Source organism: Halyomorpha halys, unplaced genomic scaffold (genome assembly GCF_000696795.3).
Source record: "Halyomorpha halys isolate HHAL.00 unplaced genomic scaffold, Hhal_1.1 Scaffold624.1, whole genome shotgun sequence".
Lineage (NCBI taxonomy): Eukaryota > Metazoa > Arthropoda > Insecta > Hemiptera > Pentatomidae > Halyomorpha > Halyomorpha halys.
This window is the reverse complement of record NW_027106861.1, coordinates 352,616-378,179: the sequence shown is the minus strand read 5'-3', so window position 1 is coordinate 378,179 and position 25,564 is coordinate 352,616. Positions and strand designations below refer to the sequence as shown.

The 25,564-nt window shown below is 28.3% G+C and overlaps 2 protein-coding genes across 6 annotated transcripts in view; one reads left to right on the top strand and one right to left on the bottom strand.

Annotated features, from left to right (window-relative positions):
- The window catches only part of HERC2 (E3 ubiquitin-protein ligase HERC2), a 63,462-nt gene extending 51,939 nt beyond the window's left edge, over positions 1-11,523 (top strand). The window contains exons 67-82 of one of the 2 annotated variants that reach the window (XM_014427130.2): positions 494-702; positions 1,042-1,243; positions 1,475-1,652; positions 1,733-1,882; positions 2,031-2,134; positions 2,215-2,321; positions 5,305-5,432; positions 6,487-6,768; positions 7,247-7,454; positions 7,838-8,032; positions 8,112-8,246; positions 8,378-8,546; positions 8,618-8,781; positions 8,849-9,003; positions 9,910-9,999; positions 11,211-11,523. In XM_014427130.2, the coding sequence (XP_014282616.1) occupies positions 494-702; positions 1,042-1,243; positions 1,475-1,652; positions 1,733-1,882; positions 2,031-2,134; positions 2,215-2,321; positions 5,305-5,432; positions 6,487-6,768; positions 7,247-7,454; positions 7,838-8,032; positions 8,112-8,246; positions 8,378-8,546; positions 8,618-8,781; positions 8,849-9,003; positions 9,910-9,999; positions 11,211-11,375 (2,641 nt within the window). In that variant the 3' untranslated portion in view covers positions 11,376-11,523. Of the gene's footprint in view, positions 1-490; positions 703-1,041; positions 1,244-1,474; positions 1,653-1,732; positions 1,883-2,030; positions 2,135-2,214; positions 2,322-5,304; positions 5,433-6,486; positions 6,769-7,246; positions 7,455-7,837; positions 8,033-8,111; positions 8,247-8,377; positions 8,547-8,617; positions 8,782-8,848; positions 9,004-9,909; positions 10,000-11,210 lie in introns of both variants that reach the window. The other variant, XM_014427129.2, reaches the window with a different exon arrangement.
- On the bottom strand, positions 10,992-25,381 carry LOC106684839 (BRCA1-associated RING domain protein 1). 4 transcript variants are annotated; one of them, XR_001343747.3, is made up of 10 exons: positions 25,169-25,379; positions 24,479-24,673; positions 22,990-23,167; positions 20,916-21,121; positions 19,769-19,966; positions 19,127-19,227; positions 18,573-18,694; positions 18,169-18,493; positions 17,618-17,699; positions 10,992-11,107 (listed from the first exon to the last, which is right to left on the bottom strand). XR_001343747.3 is itself a non-coding variant. In XM_067045167.1 (9 exons), exons 1-8 carry the CDS (start codon positions 25,264-25,266, stop codon positions 17,664-17,666), a joined length of 1,134 nt encoding a protein of 377 aa, XP_066901268.1. In that variant the 5' UTR covers positions 25,267-25,379; the 3' UTR covers positions 10,992-11,107; positions 17,618-17,663. The 4 variants fall into 4 exon arrangements, 3 of the variants coding, with proteins under 3 accessions (XP_066901268.1, XP_014282617.1, XP_066901267.1); XM_067045167.1 differs by lacking the exon at positions 18,169-18,493; XM_014427131.3 differs by lacking the exon at positions 17,618-17,699 and having other exon boundaries at positions 25,169-25,378.
- Between the last annotated feature and the right edge of the window lie 183 nt (positions 25,382-25,564).

Below are 25,564 nucleotides of genomic sequence, written 5' to 3'. Positions count from 1 at the left end.
TGTTTAAAATGTTATGTCATTTTTTTCGTCCCGTTTTCCTTCTAGATGTTGTTGAAATAACTCATGTAAGTAACTTTCCTTGAGTAGACAACTTTTTTCTTTCTTTTGTAAAATGTTATGGAATAGACATGCTGGCATTTCTCATATTACTGTCCATATCCTTTATGATAATGTGAAGGAAAATATGATAATGCCTTTGTTATGTGACAGATTTTGTCTCTTATAATGTGCAAGGTTATCTTTGTGATGGAATTATTCTACAATAGTAGATGCTAAACAATGCATATATGAAGTACGTTATTTGGGACATTTAATTCTGACTTCAAAAGCCAGACAAATTTTTATCATACAAATTAATATTGGGATATCATAAATGTGTATTTTCTTTAAAAATTTAAAAGCTATTTCAATAATAATGAAAAAATATCTAAATGCTTACTCATAATTGTGTTTATTATTTTTTATTAGGCTATGTACAAATATTTTTCAGAAGAAGTGATGATTGGAGACTATCATGGGGAGGTTGTGGTGCAATATATGGTTGGGGTCATAACCACCGTGGTCAGCTGGGTGGAGTAGAAGGTGCCAAAGTTCGCCTGCCTACAATATCAGAATCACTTTCAGCACTTCACCCCGTTCAACTTGTTGGTGGTGAACAAACACTGATGGCTGTAACTCCTGATGGAAAAGTTTATGCTACTGGTAATTTTCATTATCACAAAATACAACAATTTTTATAAGTTTAATGTTTCTGATATTTTTCATTCTCACAAAATACAACAATTTTTTTAATTTTCCATATGGTCATCTAGTTTCTGACATTATTGAATATAACTTCTATACTAATAAATATACATGAAATATAAGAGTGTATCATAACATAAGATTCCCTGATTTCTTAAATATAGTGAGCAACATTTGTTTTCAAAACAAATACATCATTTGTTACCAAAACTGATGTTTATTTCACAAAAGTTATGAAACTCTCATTGTTTAGTTTTATTTATATTAAATTTTATAATTCTTTGAATTATGAATCAGGTTATGGAGCAGGAGGGAGATTGGGTATTGGAGGAACTGATACCGTGATTACACCAACTCTAATTGACACACTGCAAGCTTTTTTTATAAAAAAAGTGGCAGTTAATTCTGGAGGAAAGCATTGCTTGGCACTATCAACTGATGGTGAAGTTTATTCCTGGGGTGAAGGTGAAGATGGGCAGCTTGGACACGGAAATAAAAGGTGTTCATTATAGTATCAGTATCATGAACTTTAATTACTTATTTATTTCATGTTTTAACAATTTTTTGTGTCAAATTCAAAAATAAATATTATAAAACATTTTCAAACAAACACTTTTTAATAAATTGAACCACAAAAAACATTTAGAATTAGTAAAAATAATTATAAAATGATTTTTCATATTAATATACTTAAAAACATTTTTGAACATATAAAAATTTCTCATTGCAGCATGTGTGACAGGCCTTGTGTTATAGAAGCTTTGCATGGTAAAAATGTTATTGATATAGCTTGTGGAGGTGCCCATTCTGCAGCCATTACAGCTAATGGGGAACTATATACCTGGGGAAAAGGAAGATATGGCCGACTGGGTCATGGTGACTCTGAAAATCAATTGAAACCAAAATTAGTAATTGATTATTTATTTATAAGGTTTTTATTACTTAAAGTAAAGTTTATTTTTAAAGTGAGTATATTTTTATTGGGTAGGTTGAAGCGCTCCTTGGTTATCATGTATTTGATGTAGCTTGTGGAAGTGGTGATGCTCAAACTCTTTGCATTACAGAAGATGATAGTGTTTGGTCTTGGGGTGATGGAGATTATGGAAAACTAGGGCGAGGAGGATCAGATGGCTGCAAGGTAATAGTGGACTTCATTGTTTGATCTTTTCTTTCCTTCACTTGCTTAAGATGTTTAATTGCTATGCTTCAGTTAAATACTGACTGGTTTTGAGCCTAGTTTTTTTAAATTATACTATTATTAAATAATATATTTTTATTTGCTGCAGGTTCCATTAAAGATTGAGTCACTTGCTGGTCTTGGTGTTATTAAAGTTGAATGTGGTTCACAGTTTTCAGTTGCACTTACACGTTCAGGGAGTGTTTATACCTGGTAATTTGAGCCACATCTAGTTTCTTCTTAATATTGGAACATTAGGTAAAAGATATTAATTTTATTTCATTTTTCTGTAGGGGAAAAGGAGATTATCATAGGTTGGGTCATGGCACCGATGATCATGTGAGACGACCAAAGAAAGTGGCTGCTCTTCAAGGGAAAAAGATTATTTGCATAGCTACTGGTATTCTAACCTTCAATTAGTTATTTAATTTTTATATAAGTTTATCACTGTTTTCTTTTGAATATTTTAAGTTTTAAATACAATTACACCTACTAAATGGAAGTATTTATAGACATTTTATGATTGGTTGGATGTTCTAATAAACTTAGAGTCCAAGCACCTTGTCGAGCTAAAAAAATGGCACAATAATTCAATAATTAAGTGGTTGAATATGTAAGAAAACAAAAAATAATGCCAAGTAATGCTGGAATGCATCTTATACTTGCTATTTTTTTTTTCATATCTTCAGAAAGTGGCATTCACTTGCGGCACTCTGGGAATACACTTAGGGCAACCTGGGGTGCCCCAGATCAAGTTTAGGAACTGTTGCATATTATTATTGGCGCGACAGACCATAGAGGTCCAAGGCCTCGCGCGATGTTCGTAGGAAATACATCATGCGTCTCATGACGAGGTTTTCTTAGGGTGGGCTCATCACTCCCACGCCTATTTTTGTGAGTGCCACCCATTGGCTTATGGGCCTCACAAATGCCCGGGGGGGAGGGAGGTCGTGAGTGAGTTTTACATATTTATATAGGATTATTATATAGAAAATATTAAAAATTAAATATAACTATTAAAAAAAAAAATACTCAACAATGGTTCAGAACCACTGAAATAATAATCTAAATCAAATAATACTATACTTATATGACAATACTTTATTATAAAATTTCTTCCAAAATTCTTTTATTCACAGTTATTTACATCATATTTTCAATTGCTAAATTGCTCTCCTTTATTTATTTCTCCTTTTATAATAAAATCTTATGGGACAAATGTCATCTTAAAAAAATATTAAAAGTCTGTCTCTATTTATGTGTGGGGTTGATTTATCATAACAAAACTAATTTACAACTTATTACTTATATTAGGATTAAATTCTTACATTATTTGAAGTTTCTAACAGATTTTTTATAACAATCCAACACATTCATAGACAGTTGTAATTACATATTTTATTACAGTTTAAGTCAAATAATGATTATTGTTACTTTACTATTTCATAGTTTATTAAGTTAATCAAAGCATTAAATAATTTGCAATTATTCATGCATAGTAAATATTAACCAATTAATTACGCGATTGAAATAATATACACCATTTTTTATTCCGATCAATAAAACAAAAAAAAAGATGATAAAATGGTAATTCAAAATTTCAAGAATTGTTTAACTGATTACATAAAGATAGCAGCACAAATCAAGAAAGGTAGAAAATAATAGTTCTGGTTAGCGCCGCTAGAGACCAACAGCATCCAAACATCTATTTCCAAAGTTTTAATTCAGCTTGAAAATATTTATAATAATAGTTCAATTAACTTCCTACAGGTAGCAGCACAAATCAAGAAAGGTAGAAAAAATTAGTAGTTCCAACATTTACCACAAGAGGCCAGCACCATCCAAAGAATCTTTCCCGAAGTCTTAACTGAAAAAAATGTATTTTGTATTAGGATAATAGATGTTCACAGGAGCTCGGATGGCGGTTCGGTCAATCTAAATAGTTGAGCTCCTGTGACCTTCTATTATCCTAATATAAAATAAATTGTTTTCAGTTAGACTTCGGAAATGACACTTTGTTGGAATTACTATTTTTTCTACCTTTACTGATTTGTGCTGCTATCTTTAGGTAATAAGTTAAACTATTTTTTAACATCATGAAATTTTGAATTATCTTTTTTTTGTTTATTTATTTATTTTTTTATTGAACGGAATTAAACGGAATCGTGTTTATTTAAGCCTGTTATTAATTGGTTAATATTTACTATGCATGAATAATTGTACATTTATTTATGCTTAATAAACAGTGAAATAGTAAAGTAACAATAAAATTTTGTTTTTAAAATATCTTATTATTTGACTTTAACTATAATCAAATAATTAAACTTTTCTGTGAGAGTGTGGGATTATTATAAAAGATTTATTGGTCCAACACTTGTCAAACAAATCGTTATTAAAAATTTGTGTTTAAATTTTATTATGTACTATATAGTAGTTCAAATCTCCATTTGTTATTCATAAGGTTTGCTTTTGTAGAAATTAGAGCAATATTTTGAATTTAAAAGTAAGTTTTAGATAACTCAACATAATTTGCCTGACAGAAAACTTTCTTGTTTTGTTTTTCAAGTTGATGAAATTGTAAAATCTGTAATTGTAAAAAAAACAACTGGTGTTGTCCATTGTGTTATAATCTGACAGCCCTGATGAAGTCCTGCAAGGTGGGGCGAAACGTTGGTTAGCAATAAATAGTTTTTTTTATTATTTTGATACCTTTATTGACCACCACATGGACTATCTTCCTACAATCTACTTCATACAATCAACTATCTTCTTCCAACAATTACGTACCTTAATTTAAAATAAACATTGCAAATTAAATACTAGAATATTTATTAAAACACAAATATCAAAGGCACTTTTTATATAATATAATAATTGTAATAGGTTATCATATAGACAAATAATAGATGCTTTAGTACAAAAAATAAATAAATAAAAAGTACCACTCCAGCCCTTGAAGGTTCTTGAGTTCAGTAGCAATAATACACTGAACATTTCTAAATTATATATTAATTCCTAAGCCTAAATGACCTGCACTTGTTGAACGTAGCATAGACAAGGAGATGACGATTTTGCCATTTTTTATAAATGGATTCTAATTCTAAATTGTAAAATCATTATAAAAATTAAATATTATTGCCACAGTGCCCTACCATTCGCCTGCGACATCTCTGGCATACGTTCATGGCACCCTTGCTGTGGTACCCAGTTTGAGATCCATTGCATTGGATAATTAAATTGAATATAATAATAATTCACATTGAATTTATTGTATTAGAGATTTAATATTTTAAAAAGTGGTCAAGTTATATAATTACATTTTAATTGTAAGTTCTTGTTATTTCTCTTCTTATTTTAGTTATACTTTGTTTTCATGTATCTAGGATCTTTACATTGTGTCGCCTGCAGTGATCAAGGAGAAGTTTTTACCTGGGGTGATAATGATGAAGGGCAGCTAGGCGATGGCACTATTAATGCTATTCAAAAACCACGTCTCCTAGTTGCATTGCAGGTTAGCTGTTTCTGATATACAAGTACTTCATTTAACCCATATGGTTTCATATATTTGACAATTAATTTAATTTCAGTTGAGGTAACAAAATGCATTCAGAACATTTAGGTTAAACAGGTGGGAAGTATGAAAAAGTGACTACATGTCGTTTAACAGACAAATTATATGGTATTAGTTGCTACCACATTGGTTAATATTGAAGCCCTATGTAATATCTCGGAAACCTCAAGTACCATTTTCTGAAATATTTATTTGATTAGTCACTGAATTATCCTTGTTAGATTAAGTGGCAGCCTTCCTGAAACAATGAAGTGAGGCTCCAGGCACTGTAAACTACGGGGGCCTTCCAGATTAGAGAATTTACTTTCTGAACAACTTTGGGTTATCAGCAGAAATAAAGAGTATTCTTGTCAAAAATCATTATTTTATTTAATATTTGAAAAAGTTATAAATATTTAAACAAAAAAAAGGTTAAAGATTTACAAGAAGTGGGGAGTAGTTGAGTGCCCTACATAGTGTTGAACCCTTGATATAACCCCTTTTGAAAATATCTTCAGGTTTTTTAAATAACCTTTTTAAACAAAAATTGAAAGTTAAGATTCTATGAAGCATTACAATTTTAGCCAACCCATATCTATTTGTTTAATATATCATTAATAAATTCATAACATTTATATTCCTGCTCTTGAATACCTTTATCAACTGCAGGAATATATTCGTTAGGAATTATACCACCTTTGATATCATTAATAAATTCATAAAATTAATATTCAGTAAATTAGATTAAATTTTTTTATTTTAACATCTTATGTAATCCAAATAGCAATGGAACTTTATTTGCTTGCCTAATCTAGCCTTTTTGAGATGGAGATTTACTCTGTGGGTTCATCTTTAATGAATATTAATCCTCGCTGTGATCACCCTTATTATCTTATGATAGCTATTCAACTTTTACTGCCATTTAAATGAAAATTTATAGTTTTTTTTCTGTTGTTTTAATAATATGTGTTTATATTTTGTGGCACTCGTGTTTTTAATAAATGTTAATTTACAGGGTAAAAAAATAACTCGTGTTGCATGCGGCTCTGCTCATACCCTTGCATGGAGTACAGATAAACCACTATCCAGTAGCAGAGTCCCCTCTAAGGTTCCAATGGAGTATGATCTATTACGTGACTTCTCGCCCAACCTTCTGAGGAACAGATTAGTGATTTTACACCATGCTTCAGATCTCCTCTGCCCTATTGTTTCAATGTTGCCTTTAAATGGAGAAATAAGCCTGAATTCTTTGCGCTCAATATTAGTGTACTCCACAAAAGAAGCTACATTTAGAAAGGTATAATGCTGACTTAAAATAGATAGAGAAACTCAGGTAATCATGATAGCTCTCTTACTTTTATTGGTATAGAGATATGCATGTATACTATATTTTTGCCTTTAAAGTTTTATTACTGTTTGATCATTATTACTTCTATTACTGTTGAAAATAGTTTAAGATGTCAATTGTTTCAAATTATTAAGTTTTTACTTTATTATTCTACATACTTTCATCTTATTTTTTAGCTTAGATGAAACACAGTGTTTCATCACAGGTTGCGTACTACAGAACAATAAATTATTAAATGTTTCTTATGAAGTAAATAACATATTCCATTTTGTCCCCAAAAATGAGAAAGTTGTTGTTAATCCTGTTTAGCAACTGTCACAAAAGTGACAGTTCATGTGACATCTTATTACTGATAATAATAATTTTAATTATTATTCTATTTTTCATTAAATATGTACTTAATACTGAACGTTATTACTGTTTCCAGGTGGTTCAGAGCACAATGGTTAGGGATCGACCACATGGTCCTGTTGTTGAATTGAATAGAATTCAAGTAAAAAGAGCGAGAGCGAAAGGTGGCTTAGCAGGCCCTGATGGTATGAAATCTGTTTTTGGACAAATGCTTTCGAAAAGATCATCTCTTACTCAAGAATCCTTATTTTTACCTCATCGAATTTGGAAAGTTAAATTTGTTGGTAAGCATTAGTTCAAAATGTTCTAGTATCCTAGATCTAAAGATCTATGCAATAAAATAGATGTTTACTAATATTTTACTGGTTTATAATACAAAAATTATCATAATATTAAATTGAAAGGTATAAATGTATTACAATTTTATTAACCTATAGGAACTGGAACTCCATTAAAAAAACATAACAAGAAACTGAGTATTTGTATTACATATTATTTTAGTTATAAGAATTCTTTTTCAGACATCTGTGTTAAATAAAATAATTTTTATTTATTAAAATACAAAGGTAACGTAATAATTAGTATTTGTATTGGTTCTCTGCATGTATTATGTGATGAAAATCTTTTTCATGCTAAACATTGTGCTCATGAGATTTTCCTTTAACAGGTGAAAGTGTTGATGACTGCGGTGGTGGTTATAGTGAAAGTATAGCTGAAATGTGTGATGAGCTTCAAAATGGATCACTTCCCCTCTTAATCCCTACTCCAAATGGAAGGGATGAAACGGGTACCAACCGTGATTGCTTTCTTCTTAATCCACATGCTAAATCAACATTACATATGAGCATGTTTAATTTTCTTGGTAACTTTCTTTTTTTTTTTTTTAATTTTTATGTCTTATAAATATATATTTTAATATTATATATTTGTTAATATTATAGGTATGCTAATGGGGATTGCAATACGGACTGGTAGTCCTCTTAGTTTGAATCTTGCAGAACCTGTCTGGAAACAATTGGCTGGGATGCCCCTTACTCTCGCTGACCTCACAGAAATTGATAGAGATTATATTCCTGGTATGCAGTATTATTATTATTCATACTATTTTTATACACAAATCAAAATCCTACACTATAACCAGGTATTGGTATCATCGATTGTTTAACCTATATTAATTGAAATTTGTTCATATTTTCTTATATGATAGGATTACTCTGCATAAGAGATATGGGTAGTGATGATAAAGAATTGAATACTCTGGATATGCCTTTCTCGATTCCATCATCTGCAGGAGTCGATGTTCCATTGTCTTCTTGCTACAGAAAAATAACCCAAGCTAATAAGCATGAATACATACGCTTAGCTCTCAATTACAGGTGAATTATAAACCATTTTACCTAAATTATCAATTATTCAATGGTGTTTCACTCTTGTTGTACTATTACAGACTCCATGAATTTGATGAGCAAGTTCAATCTGTGAGAGAGGGTATGGCGAAGGTTATCCCAGTACCACTTCTATCCTTATTTAGTGGATATGAGTTAGAAACTATGGTTTGTGGTTCACCAGATATTCCATTAAATCTACTGAAGTCTGTTGCTACTTATAAAGGTGAAATTTGTCTATTAATAAATTACTTTTTTTAAGTTATCATGTTATAATGTTAAATTGCGTTTAGGTATTGAGGAATCCGCTCCCTTAGTTCAGTGGTTTTGGGAGGTGATGGAAGAGTTTTCGAACCAGGAAAGATCTCTCTTTCTTAGATTTGTCTGGGGAAGAACCAGACTTCCTCGGACTATTGCTGACTTTAGGGGTCGGGATTTCGTTTTACAGGTAAATTAATTCATTACTTCTTTTTTTTTTTTTTTATAAGTTGATAGGTAAATATTATTAGCACCCATCAGAATTCAATAATGGACAACAGCTAAAGTTGGTTTTATCAGTGGAAATTGTTAAATCCAGGCTTTTAAAGTAGCAGTCATTCACCCTTGATTTGAAGTAGAACAGTTATATGCTGTTTTAACTTTATCTAGATTATGAATAAAAATTTATTGTTCTTTGTGTCCATTGATGCAGCATACTTATTATTTTATGCATATTAAACCTGAGTTTTGGGAGAGAAAAATAAATGAAGGAGCTGATTCTAATCTGTCAGTACTGTTCAAAGCTTTATCCTTTCAATTAAATGTTCATAACAAAATTTACTGTTAAAAGAGTATCTTAGTAGAAAATAAATCTTACCACCAAGTCTATCAAAGAAATAGTTGTGCATAACATAACAGAGATCTGTGGGATTGTTAATTATGTGTACAGTGTGGTAGATGGAATTACCGCTATACACAGTAGGTATGAATTTCTGCTGCTTAAAACTTTTTTGTTGAGATTTTTGAAAATGAAATGTACACATGCATCTTCAGACCCTAACAATCCTAGTGAAGCATGTATGTGAACTCTTAAATCTAACTTTGAACAACAATCCAATTTTAGATTTTAATAATCCTTCATCCACACAAAAATGTGTTGGTTTAGTATTATTATTTTATACACATTTCTGCAAAATTTATTAAAATACTTCATGTATTTTAATTATAAGTGGAATTTATATGTTTGTATGTATATATAAATAAATTTTGTCTTTCAATTATAGAATTATATTTTATTATTTATCCTGTCTCATGAATTTTAAAAGAAATTCATTAATTTATAGTTAATCGCTTTATTTACTGTATTTCATTGTAGGTTTTGGACAAGTATTCTCCCCCTGATCATTTCTTACCTGAAAGCTATACTTGCTTCTTTCTGCTTAAAATGCCTCGTTATTCCTGCAAGGTAAGTACAAGCTGGAGATGATAATTTTTTGTTTCATAAAAATTTACTTTGTAGTTTGTAGTATTCAATCTGTAAATAACTGAAAACTAAAAATACACAAAAGGTTGAAAAAGGCACACAATGGTTTCAATTTTTAAAAACAAATTTCATGTTTGTTTTCTAATAACTAAATTATTACTAGTATAATAACAGAAAAAAAATTATTAAACTTTTAAAGACAGGAACTTTTCCATTTCAGTAGTTTAGTGGTTGTTTTGACAGATATGATCCAAAGAGCTATTTATTCTTATTCATTAATCCTCATTATATTTTCCCAATCTAGTTTTCCTACTCTAACTTTCAGATTTCCTTTTCTTAATTCAATTATTACTGGGTTGTAACTTAAAAAATGTGTTCAGACTTTTTAAAAATAATTTTTTCTTTGAAAAATCTTTTGCCTGTTCTGATTTATCAATGATTTTTTAAAGATTTAATTGATAACCTCCAAATAGGGAAGGCACTGCAGATTATCCTACAAGTTACCAACCTTTTGTGGTTGCAGTGTGAACTTAAAATTTAACTCTGCTATGGAATAGAAGTGAATGGTTAAGCACAGTCGAACCAATATCTAATCCTGACTTAGGCAATAGTACTCTTGAGTGTTGCCTCAAAAGCACTGGGCCAATAAAGCTGTAAGCTCAATTTCTATGAATGATAATTGTCAAAAATTTGGAGGATATCTTATCTAATTCACTCAAATTTTAAATAAACTGCTTGAGCACGTTTGTTGAGGGTTTGATAAAATTTAGTTATAGATTGACTAATTATGCTATGTTAATTTTAGGATGATAAATGAAAGCGAATAAACATGTTAAGCTATCTTATTAATGATAAATAAAAACTTATTTTAATCTAATGGTAAGGTTCCAATTTAAAGTACCTCTCATTACATATTAGTTGTAGGTATATTACTTAGTAGTTGTTTGAAAAAAGGTGCTTAAAATCATTGAATGTTTTCAATTAAATAAAATCTTTTTTTTTTTAATATTTATAATATCATACTGAAAAGCTTCAGATCATTTAGTCTTTTTCTTCTTTTTTCTAATCTCTTTGTCTCATGTTTCATTACCTAAAACAAAGGAAATAGTATTTAAAAAATATATATCATGATTTTAACATAATTGATATATATGTATGTTCATTAAAATATGTCAAAACTTTGTTTTCCATAGGTGGTATTAAGGGAGAAACTGAAGTATGCTATCCATTTCTGCAAGAGCATAGATACTGATGAATATGCTAGAGTTGCTATGCCTGGTAGCACCCACACTTCAACTAATAGTGACAGTGATGGTTTAGAGTCATTTGCTAGTGAAGACATTGCATCGATTACCTAGTCAATCATATTTTTACCAAATGATATTATTTATTTATATATTAGATGTAGTGAATAAATGTATATTATGTCTTAAACCTCTAGGGATGATGAAAGCTTTTAGTAAATTTTCATTAAATATTTGTAATCAATAAAGATATTTTCTAATATGTTTTGTTATTTTCAAAATTATTATCATTATTTTTATGAAAAAGTTATTTATTAACAGCTTGGTAGGATTTCGGAGCAATAAATTTAATGGTATTGCTATTAAATTGTGAAGGTAGGTGGCAGTTTCCCCTAAGGGGAATTGCATTAAAGTAATTGAATGAAAGTATGTGATAAAGCCTTTTCAAAAGTAACCTAGCTCAGTTGAGTTCCCAAGCAGTTTACCAAGTAACTGGTTCTACCTACTTAGAATCCAATCACTAGCGTCAACTACTTGATCAGTACGGTAAGCATTCGCGCTCATACATTCATTTTTTCTTTTTTTTTTCTTCTCCCATTAATGTATTTGTCTATTTGGTTGAATAGTTATGAAGAAATCAGTGATACTGATTTTAATTTTTGTAATCCTTGGCTCACATGGACAAGAACTACAGTTTTCTGAATTGGTTGAAGAAAAAAAGTGTCAGAGGCTATGCAGATTAATGCAACTGGAGCACCAATGTAATCAATGTAACACACGCATGCCAGTACGTAGTATTTTTTATGAAAATGATTTTATGTTTGTTTTTATAAACACATAGTTTTAATATGTGATCAGATACAATAAACAATTCTGGAGTATTTAATGAAAAGGTTGTTTAAAAATGATTTTTCAGAATAATTAAAATATATAGTGTTGAGTTAATAATACTACCACTTTTTAAAATCATATTTGAAATAATTTAACATCTTTTCGTTAATAAAATAATTTTTCATAAGAAGGAAGAAATTTTATAATGATCATAAGCTAATCAATAATAAAATATTTTAGTCTGAATTTGATTTCTGAAAGTTAGAGAGCATTGAGATGTGATTTGAAAGCCTTTTATTTATCTGGCACTAGTGAATATAATAGTGGACTAAGTGCATTTTTTAGGATTTTGAATTATATTTTTTAAACATTTCTTTTTTTCTCTGTGTAAAATGAGCCAAGTTTTATGGCTAATACAAAGAGTGAATACGCTTTGAAAAAGTTAAAATCCATAAAATTCTCTAACCAACCCACTGATTACAGCTGTCACAAATATAAAAATTAGTTTTTATTATCATTAATAGATTTCAGAGATAGAGGTTTTGACCTATCAGATTCTAAATTAATTTAGATCAAGGCTGAATACTGTTCCATAAACTAAATAGTTTTATAGATTGAAATGATATAAACTCATTAAATTAGTTTGAATTTTTTTTTCTTTCTTCTAGTCTGTGAAGTTTTTAACTTTTAAATCAGTAATAACCAGAAAGATAAAATAGTCATCTAATAAAACACGTAATATTTTTGAGACAGTGGCCTATTGATAGTCTCAGGGTGCTTAAGACTTTTATTGGTTAGAGCTAAAAAAAAGAAAGAATATATCTTATTATCTTAATATTAAGGGTAAAAAAAAGTACAAATATCTCTTGCAATATTTCTATGAGTCATCGTATCACACATTTTTGTTTTTTATTAATCAATTAATACTAGAAATATTTTAATGTTACGAAAATTAAAAATAGAATCTTAAATCACTATAAACTATATATCAGTTTAACAGAAAACGTAATATACATTCCAGTTATAGAAATATTAAAAAATCCTATCTAATTTGGAAATTAAATGGATTGAAGGACTGCTAATGGGTGGTTTCTCTCCATGCCTGAATCAAGCCATTATAATCTAACATTAAATTTACTAATGTATTTTTATGTAAATACAGGTGTAAATTTCAATAAATAAAAAAAAAAAAAAGGTGATTTTTTCTAATTTGGAAATTACTGAAGTGATTTCAAATAATAAAATTGTTAGTAATATTATTGTTTTAAATAAGGCCAAGGTATGATCCAGAATTAAAGAGCGGATCAAGGCTTCTTTAATTCCATGTCCTCTATAGAATTTTTTATCCAAACATTTAACTTAACAATATTTTTCTTTAAAATAGGAAGTAGTAGGTAACTGGTTAAGATTTACCTTTAAATACAAAGGAGAAAATTTAACTTTGACGGAAGGTGTTTTAATCTAGCCCCTCCATTTAGCCATTCATTTTAAAAATGGATGACATGTAATTAATAATAAAAATTACTAATGAATGATTTATTTATGGTAAACTGATTTTTGATTCTTTTTGTTATTATTAACAATTCTTGTTTTCACTTTAGTTAAGTATTCATTTTAACTGACTCATATTAAATACTAAATATAATTTGCAGATAAGATTTGGGAAACGTTCCAGAGGAATTAAAGTAAGCCTCCATACATTTCCGCATTGGTCTCTTCAAAACGAATATCTTATTCAAATGTTATTAAAGAAGATGAATTTTATCAGAAAGTGATGTGTCGACCTAAACCATTTCATTTTTAGTTATTACTTAAATGTGTAAATACAATCCTGCTTAAAAACTAATCAGAACAAATTTTAGTTTGCTGTATAAGATTGTTTGTTTATTATTAGTCTAATTTTATTTTTATGAATAAAACATAAGTTTAATTAAAATAATATAGATATTCATTTACTATAAAATTAATACAATGAGAATGTTCTTTATTTTGTAATTTATTGTTTTAAAATAGATTATTTACAATGTAGTGATATCAATAGCACCATATATTATCTCTTTTATCACAAATTTTTCACTTTCCAGTACTGTTTAATCTAATAGAAATAAAACTTAGTTGTCTATCAGAAAGTACTAACCACATAAATTTTAAACTATTTAGTAATCATGTTTTCACTTCCAATACCTTTATTTAAGAACAAAGTTAATGGTGGAAGATAATAGTATCATGTAAAAATTAATGGGTTGGTTTTGTAAATAAAAAGTTTTGACTAAGGGTATCCAACCCAAAATAAACATGTAATTTTCATTAGAGAATAAAAAAAAAAAAAATTAGTTTTAATTAAATTAAATACTGAAAATATTTGTTTTACATTCAATGAGCATTTAAAATTCACATGTGAGAAGATTGTTTGGGCTGTGGTCAGTGAAGAAAAGAAATGAGTAAAATATTATTAATTAGTGCCACTAAGAAATAAAATTTTACTTATTTTTGTTCTGAGTCAGTGGACCACACTCCAAACTGTCTTCTCCTCATATATATTATCCACAGTCAAAAATCTCATCATTTAAAACTCACATTCATTTTTTTATTTGAGCACATGATTTATTGCTTAATACTGAGTGCTTAAATATATTAGTCAATATTAACTAATTATATTTAAAGCAAAACTAAATTTTTCTTACATGTAGAAGTTGACAGTCATATCAAAGAAATGAAAGATAAGGTCAAGTTGAATAAATGGTGTAACGAACAAAGTCACTAACTTAGTATTGTTATGAAAAATTAATATATATATATATATATTGGTATATTTATAATAAACTGTAAATTATTATATTTCAGTACCATAAAAGTATAATTAAATGAAACTTCTGACTGATCAGAAAATTTATTAATTAGCAATAAACATCTATAATAATAAAAAAAACTAATTGTAGGAACAAAATTCTTATGGGGAATGAGAGTAAGATCAAAAGGTATATATACCTAATATTACTTTTAATATTGAAGTGATCAATTCGTTCATTCGTTAGTGTTACCTCCTTGTGACTTAACAACTACCTAGAATCTCATTGAAATAATTATTCAATTATTAGTTATTTAGAAGTAACGGACTTATTCTAACCATGATAGAGATCAAGTTTTCATTTCACGAGACTGCCATAAAAATAAAAGTCGATCTCCCTTCCCCTCCAGGCCAGATTTAAACTGGCACCACTACCATTCATTCATTTATTGAATAACCAAACCTCCACATCTTTGTAATCAAATAAATAGGCAGGTATTGATTAACATTATAAACAGTAGTAAAGCCAATATACCAATGTAATTTCATTCTACTATCTGAAAATTTGTAAACGCTCGCCAGATAAAAATCTCACTATATGAACCATGTATTTATTCTTAGGGGACATATGTCCCAGAGTAAAGTTATTTTTTCATTTCACTGCAGTCACAAGGAGGTTAATGTTGGCACTCCAACTCCCTCGCCTACAAATGGCCCTTATTGGATAAAAACAACGGTAGACATCCCTAAATATACTTCAAATCTCATTCCGCAATATGAATTATAACTAGAGTCAAATTTTTACATTTTCATATATTCCAATTGATGATAAAAATGCTTGGCTTAAGTAGGTATTTTAAAAGAATTTTATATGGTGTACAGTATTGTATTCATCTTTAATATGGTGTACAGAGAAGGAAACATGAGGCATGCCTCATCTGTCTACACTGAGAACTTTCCCTTCCATCTTCAATGTGACTCACAGAAAAGGGGTCCCTAATCGGAGGAAATGCAGTAGAGGAAGAAAAGAGAAAAAAAAATATTATACTTTAAGTTATTTTTTAATTTATTCCTATAAATATTTTCAGTATGGAACTTGTTGCATAAAAAATATTTTATTACTTAATATGAAGTAAGTAGCTACCTATTTTTGTTTTTGAAAAAAAAAAAATATTATAAAATAAATAGATCATCTCCATTTCATTCATTAAAATAAATTATTTAGATAAGAAATCACTTGCTTTCTTTAAATACAAGGAAAATTTCAAACTTTTTTTTTTATTAATACACAATACACAGCTCCTCATATACAAAATAATATTCTGTTCTTCAGAAAGCTGTTAAGAGGAATCATAGAACTAATTAACTCAAACAATTCTCATTGTTACCGCGCATAAAAGGAAGTGTTCTTCAAATCCAAATAGAGCAAACATCATCAGATACTTTAATGGTATCAATATAATATAAATTTGCTTGTAAATACCCTCGAAAAATGCCATGTCAAGACCAGGAGTTGTAAATATCAAAAAGTCTTAATAACCCTTAAAAAATGTGATGAAGACAAGAAAGGCTCAACAGATTTATACAGCACCAGTTAACACATCTTTGTGGCTTGCAGGTTCATCACAAAAAAATGCCTGTATTGCATTCATTATGCCACTGCCTCACTATTTGGTAAATAGCCATGCTCTTCTCAAATTGGTGGGATTTCAGGGACTCCAAGCAATTACTATTTGCCTTGAAAAGTTATTTCAACTAACAGTTTTAATCTTTTCAACACCTGCAACTTCTGAGGGAAACTTACCATTCCAAAACAACACTAATTCTTCGCAATTTCTTCTAATTTTTTTTTTGTCTAGAGGTTAAAAGTAGTTTGATTTATTACTGATAATAAATTGAACTTTTTTTTTAACCTGTTGTTCTGAGAAATTATAACTAGTGAGGTAGTTAATAATATTTATATGTCAATATTTATGTGTCTGGCTGTGGCATGACAATGGCATACATTGTCGATGGCTAAAGAATTTTCAGTCATCACCATTACTGCTTAAGCTCCTTGATGCAAAATTATCTAATTTTAATTATCAAATGATCATTTCAGTCTCCCTACCATTGTTGGAAATATTAATGTTTTATAAATCAAGAATAAGATACCTATAAATTTAAGAACGAATATTTCAATAGAAAAAATTATGCTATTAAGCGTTTAAACTAAATATCCAGGAAACATCCATGATACAACAATCTGAAAAAACACAGTGAGAGATGCGACATCAAAATAGGATGGTTTAACCGGTTTACTCGGAGATTATAGTTATTGAGTTCCTAATGATAGAATGACCATCCATATCCTTTAATTTTATTTTGTTTAGGTTGTACTGTTACAACATAACTGTTTAAATGTTGATTCATTGGTACATTAATCTTCCTGAGTATTCTGAATATTGTTTGTTCTTTTTTCATTAGGGAAGTAGATTCTGTTTGATTTTTGAGCTATAACAAAGTATTTTGAATTTCTCACTCTCAATGAACTTACCACTTTTCATTGGAGTAGGATCTTCCTTCAACACCCCCAGGTTCACTATAGGAACTTTACTAGAAAATGGAATTTCTTATGTCAAAAAAAGTTCACACAGCATCCATATACACAATTTGTGGACAATATTGAAGCATTTAAAACTAGAGAAATTAATATATGAAAGAATAACTTAAAAATAAAGAAATGATTGGCACCTACATAAAGCAATTGCTAAAGATTTTCTGGAAAATTCTCCAACTATGAATCAACTGCTACGCAAGTCGAGTACTTGTTTATTCACCTGGAATTCAGAAAATTCTAAAACTCAGAGTTAATGCTAAACAGAAGCTACTTCATTTTTTCATACCACCTATTGTCTTAAAAAGTATCATCATCAAAAGACACTAGTTATACTTTTTTTGAAGTATATTCACACCCAAACTAAAATAAATATCACTATTGAAGAAAACAAAGGACTTAAAAATATACATACAAAGGAAATGAAAGTATACATAAACAAGCTGTAATTCATACAAATGTTCTCCTTCTCTCTCCTTAAAAGACATTATCAGTAAACAAGATTTTATACTTGAAAATATGAATATGAGATGATTACATAGACGATTTTAAGATGACTTGGAGGACTAAAATAAATGATAATCACCAGACTACTATATTCCCTTTCATAGAATTGCCAAATTTACCAACACACGTAGAAGAACAAATATCCATGCATTATTTTATATTTTGAATAATAAATAATGAATTACCTGCATCAATGTATTCAATTCTAAATTTCTCTATAGCCTCAGTTAGCCAACTAAGATGCAATGACCTGACAGTATCCATTCTGTATACTATAGTAGGTATTGTCTTATACAATACAATTACATAACAGGATTTTAATGATCCCTCTGTATCTGCATGGAAGAAAACAGTTTTTTCAGCTATTTCATCAAAACTTTTAGCTCTCATTAATATTTTTCCACCACCAGCAGTTATAAGATCTACTATTTGTTCTTTCTTATCATGTGACAATTTTTGTTCCATTCCATCCATAATGTAAAACTGCCCAGAAGCGAATAATCTTGGTTTCTTGAAATATAAATCAACAACAAAATTTGTTTTCATGTTTTAACATATTAAAAAAAATAAAGAGCCTAAATTAAACTACCAGTGTTTCAGCATTCAACCTGCTTTTCCTAGAAGCATTGCTATGTGGATAATTCTTAGTGCCAGTTATTTCATAATCTTCAGCTGGTAGAAGATAACCTGCTTCTATTGACTTTTCAATCCCTAGAGAATAAAATATTATTTTTTTTTAAACAGAAAAAAAGGTAAATTATTATTAGGACTTATTCTAATATTTCAAGTGAACCATTTGTCTAGATAGTTTTTCTTGGAGCCATTATTCTAAAAACAAAATAATGTAAGATCAATAATAAATACATAGTTTTTATGAACATTATATTTTTTGCTAATCCTTTATAATTTATGTCAATTACTTTTTCAACTTCAAATAATTACTTTACGAATAATAAAGGCAATCTAGTGAAGAAACTCATGACTTCAACAAAACATGTCGTGTGGGTTAGCAGACCCAAGCCTACCTGTATTGGTACATCATATTCACAGTTTAAAAAACCAAGTCCAACATACAACCAAAACGTAAGGGTGCATAAAAAATATAGTCAATAGATCAGTAAAAATAATAGGTTTTTAGCTTACAAAGGTATTTTACTATGTAGCATCCATATAATATTCCTACCAAAACTTCATGAAATGGTTCACACAGTTCTTCTTCAACAATGATGTGGGTTACATTTTTACTGAAATTAATAAAGCCAAGGTATAATTATTTTTTATAGCAATACTAAAACCTAAAAAGAAATAGTAGTAAGGATGATAAGATTTTTTTCTAAATATTTAATTTGTTTCATCAATTTTTCCTAGTTTATATCATATTGTATACTTCTCGTTCATCTATTATAGCACAGAAGTTAGCCACACATATCTGGACCTTAACTTACACATAAAAAATTAACTAAATGTTCTATCTTTTAAAATTGATTGCTTACCTAACAATCTATAATTCTGAATTAATTAAAAATACACTAAATCAATTTCTGAAATTGCCATTTATTTATAAATATATTATAATCAAATTATACAATAAATATGTTATAATTTACAATTTCTTGTAATGTTATATCAGTCATGCAAACATTTTCATCAAATTTACCAGATTTTATTATGTCAATTATTTCATACAAAATGACCATAACATGCATGAGTTCTGAAATAAAAAACTGTAATTTATATTTAAATAAATACTACTGATGGAGAAATGAAATAATAATAATATTAAACCTGATTTTTTTCCCTGGAGCAGCTAATTTCAACTTAAATGTATGACAGAATGTTGATAAATTTTTATTAGACGTCAAAGACAAATTGCAAGCATACAGCAATGGAACTCTGATGGGAATTGGCCTTGTGGGTATGTCATAGATTTTTGTATGCTTTTGAAATAAATCGAGTAACAACTCATTCACAGCGACCTTTTGTCTATAAAATATAAAATAATATAAATATATTTAATTTTTACAGTTTCATAAATAAATTACTTTCATGAAAATAATATTTACAATACATATAAGTAATAATTCCTTCAGCTTAAGGAAACATATCTGCTTGGTTTTGCTTATTCCCCTAATCTCATATTTCTTCTTTAAGGTTCATTCTCCCAGAAAATGTCCATGTACTGTTCCAAAGGTACTACCACTTTTCATTTATAATATCGTAATCAAAAGAAATATTTTAGTAAGTTACCAAAATTTTTCTTCATTAGAGATAATTTAATAATATTCTTAAAAAAATTAAGTTGTAAACATTGAAACATCAGTCCTTCACTTTGTCCAGGACCCACCCTTCCGAATTTGCAGATCTTTATAAAAAATTAGAAGCAAATCATAAATTTGAGACTTACAGTACCATTTAATTAACTGTTTATGTTAATTCACCCTTTTTTTCTTTTCTTTTTTTTTTTTTTTCAAAATAAGTGAAAAACAAGTTCATGAACAACATGGAAGAAGCTGAATGAAACTCATTCCATGGTTTAGTGTTATTTGTTCACATCATTTTCTTAATTTTCTGGTTAATACAATGGGATACCCTATTCATAAAATTTGTTTATCCAGAGAGTAATGTAATATATCATAATAATAATAAAGTCATTTCATCAAAAAATATTTAACTTCTCCAACTAATTCAGATAGAGAAAGTATGGTAATGGTTAAAATGAACAATGAACTTCTAAAAAGTAACATTGTGCAAGCAAGAAATAAACTGAAAAGAGAATTTATTTAGGGAGATACCTTCTTGAAGGACAATAAAGTGTCATCAAACATCACGCAATACATTCTACGTTTGATTAGAGTCCAATATCGAATAAACATATATAGGCTATGCTTAAAAATAGTTACAAATTAAATTTGCAGCTTTATTGCAGTCTTACATGGGTGTTCCTCCATAAGGATCCCTTGCATTTATATCAGCGCCATAATTTAACAAACATTTAATTATATCAGTAGATATATTAACTTCATTGAGAGCATCATGAAGGCAAGTGGTACAATTGTCACCGCTGTAAGCGTTGACATTTCCGCCAGCTTCTAGCAGGATTTCTAAAACTTCTAGATTCTCATAATCAACTGCTTCATGCTAAAAATAATTATAATTCATTATTAATGATAAATTTCAATTTCTATTTTTATACAATATATGTTTGTAATATTTTAGGTTTATAAATCCTTCAAACATATACATAATTATAATTAAACAATGTATTTTTTCAATCTATACCCTCTTGCGTCCATTTACTCTGGACCCAAAAATATTGAGCCCATGTAATGGGAAAGAGCTAATCAGAAAAATTATTATTTTAGAGAAACATTATTTTTTTATTGGTTCTCAGTTAGTTAGTTAGTTAAAAGAATTGTTATCCAATTTTGATTTACTGTGAAGTCATCCTATATGAAATTCTCCGGTCTGAACCTCTCTATCTCAAATTTTCAAGATTTTTGTGAATTTGAATTTACAATATCCACTAAATATAGCACAAATAAATTTTTCACATGAGTAGTTTTTTTAATACTGATTTTTCAATGACATATTTTATGGATCATAAAAATGCTTAAAGATTTACAACAAAATGTGCTAGAAGGATGTTTGATAGCTCATTGTTAAGGCTATTGTATTAGCTTTTATCTTTTATGTAACATGGGAATCTTAAAATGCAGAAATTATATTTTTATTTTATTAATTATATTTAAATAATTAAATTTGTAATTTTGAAAATCTCAAAACACCATCTTAGATAAAATATACATATGTTATATTGGTTAGATTCATACCAAACAGAGAAACAATGGGATGATGAGAAAATAATATTTAAATGCCATAATTAATCATATAACAAGAAAGAATAACCTGATTTTTAAAATTGACTTTTCCTAAAAGGATTGAGCGAGATTCCTGTAAATTTAAAAGAAACATTCTTCAACATATTTTGGCCCATTAACAAAGAAAGGAACATATAAAAATGAACAGACAACCAACTATACTTTTTATTAATGGAACTAGTTGTTGAAATGATATAAATCTTGGCAATATTTGATAGGCGGTACATATCCGTAGAACATTAGAAGGAAACTCCTCAATGAGGAACTTTATGGAACAAAACCATGGCCATACGAAATAAAAATGAGGTTGAAGGTACAAAAAAGTTTTGAAGAACCTGTTTGGTGTTTAAAACTAAAGGACAGCTACACCTGGTTGAATTAACTGACAAAAGATGCTTGAGAAACTCAGGAATCAAACAAAATGTTAAAAATGTTGTAATAATTTCTTTTTCTGAGCTCAAATCTATTACTTGTGTCAGAGTCAAGGTAGAAAATACCTTAAATCAATACCAATTATTTTTCTGTTACTATTACCGTTTTCATTTACTGTTTACAACCTTTAATTTTTCTTATTAAATTTTATTTTTCATTGTATGCCCCTGTTACTTTCCATTTATTTTTTTTTTTGTACTATGTCAAGTGTTTGTATCTTTTTTAGCCCTGACGAAGCCCTGCAACGTGGAGCGAAACGTTGGCTCAAATAAAAATAGTATACCCATTTACTATTTGAGTTTTTTTGACCGCACCCAGACCATATTCCATCCATCAATTATAAAATCATTTTATATTTTCAATCTAGGAAAAAATATTTCATTTTATAAAATATACTAATCAAGTTATTATTATTTTAGTTTAGGGCACACATTAAAGATAGTAATTTACAAGAAAAATATGCTTTAACATAATATAATGAATAACTTATGACAGAACTTTATTCTATTATCTATTTACACAATCATTTAAACTTCAACTCCTAAGTAACATTGGTATCAAATTTTTGTATAATATAATAAATAATTATTATATATTTAAATTTATAAATGAAAAAAAAAATCATAAATGTCTTTTTAACTCTGGAATTATGAAATTCATTAAAATTTAAATAAAATTGTATTAACAAATACAAACCATAAGAGTCCAGCCATCCTTATTTAATACATTAGGATTAGCTCCAGATGATAATAACCTTCTTATATTATCTAGTGAACCATTACGATTCTTAAATAATTTACGACATTCGTCTTGAAGAAGGAAATCATTATTTTTTTTAGAGATTCTGGTATTTTTTGAGTCAGATTCCGCCAGTCTAAAATTTAACATATTATAATAAAAATTAGAAGAATATAAAACACTGAAGTTTTTCAGATAGCATCTCTGATAAACAAAATGCTTTTAAAAAAGGAAAACTGATTTTTAGTTAATTTCAGTAATGAAAATGGAATTAATTGAAATTCAATAAAGTAGAATATGATTTTTTAAGTACACAAAGAAAAAACTACAAGAAGTCACTTATAATAACCACTCTTTACATTGTATTTTGAATAAAATTTGAACTTCAGAGAGATTATCAGAAGGTTAATAGAAAGTGATACACAGCACTACTTTAGAAATAATATATCGAATGTTTAAAAACCAATACATACACAATATTAGCAAAATTAATTGTTTCTTGTATATGAAACATTCCTATACCCTTAATCAACCACTACAATTACATTCTTTAAATGTTAAAAACTATGAGTTATAAACAATCATAATATAATTATTATTTATTCTCCAAAGATCTCTTACTTTTTAAAGGGAAAAGGTTAAAAATAGAGCTACATATTAGATAAGTTAGTTTAATTATGGTAAGATTTTCTGAACATATGTGCAATAAGAATTTCTTCTGGAAATTATAATTTATTATAGTAGTATAATTATTAAAAAAATAATTTCAAAAGTGGATTTTCAACATTATATTCTTTGACAAACTGACTATCCTTAAAATAATTCAAAACTCTTATTAAATAGCTCAATTAATATCTTTGTTAATCAAAAATCTACAGAAAATGTTCGATGTGATTAATGAGCAATTATCACATGTATCAACACACGAAAAGTGAACATTCAACAGATCAGCTATCCAGTGGTCAATTTAAAATATTAAAAAATAAAACTTACATTAATACATCTTTATCTCAATATTCATGTCTCCTTATTTTAAGAACACTTTTATAAAAAGAATAATGCACATGTTGTTAATAGAAGACCACAGAAAGTAGGAAAATTTACTTTGCACAGTTATAGCAGTTTGTAGATATTTTCAAATTTACTGTTTTTGGGAAGTTGGACCTAAAAGGATTTGAACACCCTTAGCAAAGTGCTGCTGGGGACGGGCATCTCCTTTACCCAATTTGCTATCCCACTGCATTCAACACATAAATTTTCAAAAGTGTTAATTAATTCATACTTCAATTAAAAAATTGATAAAAAGAAGTAACAATTGCACTTGTTGTAAGAGTGTAAAATGGTTTCAGTACTTTTTTTTTTGTAATACAAAAATTAATTGATGTCGTACAGTAATAATAAATATAAAAGATAAAATAATATTAGTAATAAATAACAAATTACATACCGTAACAAAACACTTTTATAATGTTCATAACACTTGGAAAAAACAGTATAAGGTTCATCATTAATGATAAACTCTTCCCTAATGATGTTGTGACACTTAGGGCACTGTTTGAAAAATGGCTTTTTATTTACGCATGATTCACAAAAGCTGTGTTCACAATCTCCAGAAATGAATGAACGCTGCGGAACCTGGCCACTATGATAGAAAAGACTATTATTAAAACCTCGAGACATATATAAATATATATAGGATTATGATTGTATATGATATATTGAATAATATTATTTTTAAAATATAAGAAGATGGTCAGGGTTGTGGTAAAAAAAGAACAAATAGTTTTTAACTCTCTTTACATATATAGAATGTTATTTTTAATACAGCAAAATAAATAGCAGTCAAAGTTTTAGAAGGAGTAGTAATTAAGTTAGAATTGAGTGAATTAAACAAAATATCTACATTACACGCAATGAATTCGTTTCGATTGATTCCAAATTGATTAATTCAAAGAGTGACAAGAACAGAATCCAATCAAAGTTTTAGAAGGAGTAGTAATTAAGTTAGAATTGAGTGAATTAAACAAAATATCTACATTTCACGCAATGAATTCGTTTCGATTGATTCCAAATTGATTAATTCAAAGAAAGACAAGAACAGAATCCACTTAAACTCAATAAGTAACATTAGTCTTACCATTTAGCACACAAAAAATTGTTCTCGTTACGTTTGAGTAATTCAACGATTTTTTCAGTTCCAATTTTTCGGTCCAATTCTGTTAAGAAAGATTCCATGATTCACATTAAAGATGATAATTGAGTAAAGTAAAATGACAGCAATTCATTTGAAACTAATAACCGCCACTGATATCAACTTCGTTGTATGTCGATTATATAGTGTATGTAATCGATATTTCATGAACATTTATTTCAATGATAAAATTGCATTCCCCTTCGCCCCATAGTATTTAATTAGTATTAAATGAAAAAAGTAATATTTTAATGAAAGAAATGTTTATTGGTCGATTTCAACAAAACATAAATTAATTCTTAAAGTTAGAACTTCTCAAGTTTAATTCGATATTTACATCAT